Here is a 7,241-nt window from a genome sequence, read left to right as displayed (position 1 = left end):
GTCTTAGTGATAAGGCGACTGTAACTATATTATATATTCTATTCAATTAAAAAAATTAACTTAACGCTTACCATTTTATTTTGAGCTACACTTTATGCTTCAAACTAACAGAAACAAATACTTTGACAACAACCACAACACTTTTCTAAAACCTTTTATTTCAGTCGCTATTTCCGTACGATCTATGAGGGGGGTCTCGCTTCGCTGACGCACCCTGTATATTAGTCAACAATTTTCAAAGTTTGGCCTTTTATTCTTATATTTTCCACAGTCCTGCTCATTACTTCTGTTTTTGATAAATTCATTCTTAGTCCGACGTTATCTGCAATCTAATTTAATCTAATCTAATCTAATATATAGGATCACCCTGGCGAACTCTCCTGTTAATTGGAATTTTTTCGGTTCTCAGGTCTTCCTAATTTTTACACGGAAAGTTGCGCTTCTGTATATATTCTGAAGAAGGGTAGAAAATCTTGGGTTAATCCTTGCTCTATCCATCGCATGCAGGACCTCTTTTGTTTCAACGGAGTCAAATGTTTTTTTGAAAGTCTATAAAGACGAAATAAATTAGAATATTTTTTTCTGGTGAGGTTTGGGAAATGCTCTCTTACGCACACCCAGAGCTGATGATCTGGCGCTCTGGGCTGTGTAGGACTCCAGCCTAGCTGTTTACCCACTAAAACCGATTCTTCAGATCCGACATGGTGTTTGGCCTAGCACCGCGGTCATTTCTGTCCTAATGTGCCCTCGTATTTTACTCCCTCATTATCCCTGTGTATTCAATGAATTCCAGAAGAATCTTCAGGGCGGTACGCATGACCCGGTCTGGTAGAACTTCATCCCCACCCAGGAGTATTCGCCTACCTGTTGCATATGCGTGCAGTGACACATAATATGTAGCGTAGTTTCGTCCTCTAATCCGCATCCCCTGCAGGGGTTTCGTCCTCTAATCCCATCCTGAAAAGGTTGTTTTTTGCAGGGGACGTGTCCTGTTAAGAAGGCCACTATCCTCCTTGTTTTTTGCGTTTTAGCAGTTCGTTTTAGGCTACAGGACCACTTGTTGCTGAAAACTGCCTTGCGGTAAGGAGTCGCAGTGTCTCCTCCCAGTACGCTCTATTTGAAGTACTGGGAGGAGACGCCTCCCAGTACTTTGATGAAAATAGCAAAATCAATCTTCGAACGTGTTACAAACGTTAAGGAAAGTTTTCTAAATAAATGTCTTTACTAATAGCGTTCTTTATGGCGAATTAAGATCACTCTTTATCAATTTGTGATAGAATGTGCAGAAGACCCAAGAAAAATATTTTGAGTTAAAAATATTAATAATTAATCTCCATTGTGTAGCGAAGATTTTGAAACTTACAGGAACTTTGGTTTAACGTTTTTAGCTTCGTTTGTTTTTCACAATGTGTGAAAAAGAAACAAATGACATGCTCCTTTACGAAATGCAAGAACACATTAAAAGTATTTCTTAATGTTCATGGCTTTTGGGCGAAAAGTACCATTTTCTGATTCATTCGAATAAAAACATATTTTTTTACGTTAAAAGTTACAGACGCAATGTTTAGCAAATGATAATATTTTTACGTCGATTTCAATGCTTGTAGTTTTCATTCGATTTTAAATGAAATAGCTTTAAAAACTTACTAGACTGGCAATGTTTAGTTAAACAGAGAAATTCACTTTATTATCCAGCAACTGGAAAAACTCCTCTGACAACACACATAAATTTATCGAAATGTATGATAAATATTTTCTTTTGCATAATTCAGTTGCATATAAAATGTACATATTAATGTCATATGTTGAAAATTCACTTTATAAACTTTTTAACCATTGAACTGCTAAAACTTTTTATTTGATGCGATTAAAATTCAATTCGGTTTTTAATCCATTGTTCTTTTTGTTCAGATATTGATATTGCAAAATAGTAGAATTTAATTAATGTTTGTTTCGGTACACTTTTATTGGCTTACATGCATCTGAAGCCAAATTGAAATTTCCGGTCTGTCGAGAATTAAGAAGCAAAGGAAAAGCAGCCAACTTTATATTAATTAAATGCTTTTTGCATCCAGTTAATTATTATCTACATTTAGTTTTTTTGCATCCGCACATAATTGTTTTGAGCCAAAAGCAGCAGCCATGAGCCATCGGCATCGTCAAGGTTCGGTTGCATGCAGTTCAAAACAAAGAAAGGATCGCAATTTTGAAAGAAAACCATCTTGTCAGATGAGGCAGCTTACCAATTTTAACGTTCTGTTGTGAAGACAATTCACAACAAACAACAGGTTCATGAGACATCTTTGCTTCCGGGAATTGTTATATGAGGAAATATTTGCAGTTACAGTAAATGGCGAATAAAACCACCAATTGTTAAGCATTTTTTCGCTGCCAAATTTATAAACATTTTATTTGGATGATTTAGGAGCATTTCAATATAAAACCAGTGATGTATTGCAAGAAAAGTTACACGAAAAGGCAATTTAATAGAAACTGTTCACTGCATTCCGAAACATTGTGATTTATTTTCTCGGGATTACTGGAGATGAAAATATATAACACGTGATGAAATAATAAAAGAAATACTCAGATGAAGCCCGATGTTTTGCGAAAATACATAGAAAATCAACCCATCGTCTTCTCGACGTCGATATGAAGATTGTGTGCTATTACAATCATAAATGTCATAGAATCGAAGGTAATACAAAAGTGTGGTTCCATCCAAACCTTTTTTATTTTGTTCAACATTCATATCATTCTTATGGGAACGAATTGATGAGGCTACATGAAGAACCACCTTGGATTAATAATTATCAAATATTTTTTCCTGGTTAAAATGGAATGAACTTCGAAGTTAAACTAACAGAGGTTGTGACAATATCTTACATAAAACGCTACTTTTAGTAATCCACTTTCTATCTGTAAATCCAAGCAGCGGCCGTAAAAGTATGCGGAATATTTTAGCGTGCATTATCGTATTTCGTTTTTTTTTTCATATTTACATCAGTATTTTTCTATTTTATAATAGTTTTCCTCTTTACAAAGATCTGACCTTTCAAAGATGCGACTAGAAAGTCGTTTTTTTGTTATTAATTTCAAAATTGCCTCGTACATGAGATGAACTCTATTAAAATTAAAGAAGCCACATGCCTACAGTTCCATTGTCTTTGGTAAAAAGCTTAATTAATTAAGAAAACAATTTTTTTACGTCTAACAAAGGTACTTTTCAGGATTCAACGTACAGCTTTATATTTCCGGTGATTCACTTAAAAAGTCCTAACATAAAAATGTTCGTTATTCGTTTCTTTGGGTCTCCGTGTATCCGTTTTACAAATAATAGCTTTGTTTTGGGATAATTTATTTGTTCTAGTGGACATAATATCTGGCTACTTTTGAATTTAATGGAAGTTGATAAAATCACAAAAAATGTTTATTAAGACCTTTAATCCCAAAATGGTTTATTGAAAACGGGTAATAACTTTAATAAAATAAAGAAATAACAAACAGAGCAGTGATTTTCGTTAGTTTAAATTTATAATACATATTCAAAATGTAGATGTTTGGTGCGTTTTCCAAAACATGCGTCATCTCTCCCTGTTTTAGCCTATTCCTTGTTTTTAACTTTTAAAACACTATTTTATTATCTCTAACGATTTGCGAGATCCCAATGCTAACACCTGAAATTCGTAACACCCTGTAAATATGTAAAGTAAATGCTTTTTGGTATAAGTGTAAACGACCCATTTTATAAGACGATATACAATGTAATGGTACGTGTATCATTCTAAGTAATTTAAATGAATACCTGCAGCTCGGTAAGGAAACTTTTTAGTTAAACGACTTTACGCTTTCAGATCTCATTTAAAACAAATTTGCTTTTATTAATCATACAGCATTCTATCTCTTAAATGACAAAAATATTAAAATTAAGCCTCGGTCTTGCATTGCTTTGCAACTGTTATTCACTTTTTAATTAAACAGGCACGTAGCCCATTACATTGTTGCATAATAAAACTTTTCATATACGGTTTTCGTTATTTATTCATACGGATGCGAGAGAAATATGTTTGGTAAATCTAAACAAATTTCTGAAAAATGCTATCCCTTATTTTTTCTTTGTTACAGATAACCAGCGATTGGAAATTTCCAAGATGGGATTTCTTCTGACCCTTCTGCTGGTGCATGCACCCAGATAAAAGCAAGCCGGATATTGTGAATTTAGAAAAAGAGCGAAAAACAGGGAATATTGTATTGAAAGTGATACGGACCCGTTCGGATCACATGCAGGTCGAAAAAAGGTTTACAGATTTATTTTCATCTTGAAATGACGACACTTTGCACAATCATTTTATTTCAATTACTTACGTCGAAGAGTATGATGTACCTACGTTTAGCTGAAAACTGAATACCCAAATAAAATTATTAGCCAAATAATTTTAATAGATTAATTAATATGTAAATATGTGTACATAAAATTTTAAGAATGCATGAAATCATGAAATAAACACACCGAGTTAAAAATTACGTAGGAAATTATTGTTATATAGTGTGGGACATAAACCGTTTTCTTTAAATCAAATACTAATTTTTCACAAAGAGGATTTGTGGTAAGAATCTCATATGTGTGTTATTTTTCACCGAATGTCCACCTTGCAGAATATATACAGTGGTTCTCAGATGTAATGTACTTATTCTAATGCTTTTTTTAGCGCTTTTGACAACAAATCATATTGGCATAATCTATCAGCTTGCTTTCTGGAGTATGTTGTGAAACGGGGTTTTAAAATAAAATTGAATTTTACATATTATTGATTCATAGTATTCGTAATTTGGTTTAGTTTCGAAAGCTTGAGTAATCGATTCGGCTATAAATATTTAGAGCTGCTTTTTAATTGTTCAGACCATTTCCCGATATATCTGCTAACATATTATATTTTCAATTATCTCGATTCAATGAAGGGATTTCCGAACTTTAATTAAATCTTTGACGACTTCATTTTGTTTAAGTTTTTTCTTTCTTACTTAATATGATTGATGAGCTTGCAAAACGATATTAATGCGGTTGATTAAATAACAGAAACCTCAACAATGTTTAGTTTATGTTGCATTCAACCAATATCTCCATATTTAATTTCAACGCTGCCTACTCCATTTTACAATCTCTACAATGTAACTTTTCCACATATTTGGCATAAGGAACATTATTAAATATTTAGTTCATCGATACTGCACATAAGCTGCATGTTTGCTAAGATGCATATCCAGAAACTGAACATTTTAATTTTATTGAGTTGTTTCTAAGCAGTTCAGTTTTCTTCAGCTTCAGATGCACCACAGACACAGTAAGCAAACAGGTAAACAATAGATTAATGTAATAATCTTATATTGAATTGTCACATTTTGTTGAGGTCAATTATGTTAATCCATCGAGAGTGCAAGTAATTAACTCTTTGAATTAATTCGGTGACACACTGTGTAATAATGGGCAATAAAACAACGCCCCCGATGAAATTGAAACTGAGCTCTGCAACTGATAGAAACACACAAGTAATTAATCTTTAATCATTTCAATTGATCAAAAACACACCTCAGGAGTTTTGTAATTATGTTTAAATATTTAGACGCTATTCTTGATTTAAAGTTTGATAGACGAGTAATCCTGCCCAATTAATTGAATATAAAAACCGCTGTTACTATATTTCGAACGTTATATTTTTTCTAAGGATGGTTTTATAGTCTTAATACTTTATAAAAAAATTCACTTGTTTTATCTTCGCTTCTTGGAAGCCGAAATATCCATAATTTAAATCATTGTGAGCTTAGCTTCGTAACGAAATTGCAAATGAAATTAAAGTTGCTTAATTGACCATAAAATATTCTAAAATTTCTTTCAAGAAACTTTCAAGTATATAAATATTTTGTGTAAATACAGATACGAACCACACCAAGGTTCCAAAAATAGGGGCGCACTTAATTTTTGAGTAACTTTCAAAGTTTTGTAACTTTTATACAAATTAACCGATTTTAATAGGTTTTTTGTGTCATTTGTAAAATGTTTTTGTATATTTTTTTTGAGACCATCTGTGCGATACAATTTAACTTGAGACTGAAATGCAGCTAAATCTTTTGAAACTACTTCTCTTTATAAAGGCTTATCTTTTAATCATTGTGTTATGGCGAAAGTTAACAAAATTACAGCATGTTTACTAACTGCATTGTGTAATAACACAGTTCTTCACAGAATGTGAGCTAAAAATTAATAAACAAACACAAGAAAAAAACAACAGCACAACAAAGGAAAGTAAAAGAGTGGTCTGTTTGGCTTACTCGAAATTAAATTTATTATTCTTGATTGTGTTGTATGAACTTCTTCTTCTGATGGCTTCCGATGCTTAGCCTTAAGGCCAGTGGTATTTCAAGCCAAGTGATATCGCACTTACCTCAATCATTGCCATGGAAAATAACCGATCAACATTTGTTGCGCTTACAAGCAATTACTGTATAACCCAAAAAAACATTGAAATGAGTTAATTTATACAAAAGTTACAATACTTTCAATTTCACAAAAAAGTATTGTGTGGCATTTTTTAAAGAATTGAGTGTGTTTGCACACCTTTATCAAGCACTCGGGGTAAGTGTGTTCAGTGTGTACAAATGGCGAACTTTCTCTTAATGTGTATTTTAATTCCGGAAAATATTTCGGATTCATTGTGGATTTCTGTTCCTTTGTATAGTAATATTGAGGATGGCTACATAAAAAACCAGAAATGTATAACACTTTTCTATTATGTCAAAAAATGTGTCTCCAATAGATGATTAAAAAATCGGTTGTTTAACCGGGACAGATAACATGTAGATTATAACATATGTACTTAACGTTTGTTAAAGAAATGTAAAAAGAGCATAGTTTCATTTAAAATATTGGTGTGTGATTAAGATGACGATCAAACAAATAAATATTTAATTGTTTTCTTGTTTTACCGTTCCATATAATTTCTAAACCAAAAACAGAATAGAACAATTCAAATTTCAACATACCTATATGCAAATTTTATTTCATTGTTACGATTCCAAATAAAAATCAATTCCTGGGCTTCAGGTGAGGAGAAGGGAATTTAATTTTGGGAACGGACAGAATAAAATAAAATATTTGAAAATCTTAGACGTATTTTAATTGATAAATAGACAATAAATGACTGAAACCCAGGAATTGATTTTGATTTGGAATTGAAACACAGTCA

The 7,241-nt window shown here is 32.2% G+C and overlaps 1 protein-coding gene across 1 annotated transcript in view; it reads left to right on the top strand.

The window, feature by feature from the left end:
• The window catches only part of LOC109544277, a 30,238-nt gene extending 23,269 nt beyond the window's left edge, over positions 1-6,969 (top strand). Inside the window, exon 7 of the mRNA XM_048670741.1 lies at positions 4,126-6,969. Coding sequence (XP_048526698.1) covers positions 4,126-4,196 — 71 coding nt within the window. The 3' untranslated portion in view covers positions 4,197-6,969. The remainder of the gene's footprint in view (positions 1-4,125) is intronic.
• Positions 6,970-7,241: the final 272 nt, after the last annotated feature.

Source organism: Dendroctonus ponderosae, unplaced genomic scaffold (assembly GCF_020466585.1).
Source record: "Dendroctonus ponderosae isolate FM_Combo_2020 unplaced genomic scaffold, Dpon_F_20191213v2 Dpon_F_20191213_1, whole genome shotgun sequence".
Taxonomy (NCBI): Eukaryota; Metazoa; Arthropoda; class Insecta; order Coleoptera; family Curculionidae; genus Dendroctonus; species Dendroctonus ponderosae.
This window is presented reverse-complemented; position numbering and strand designations above follow the sequence as displayed.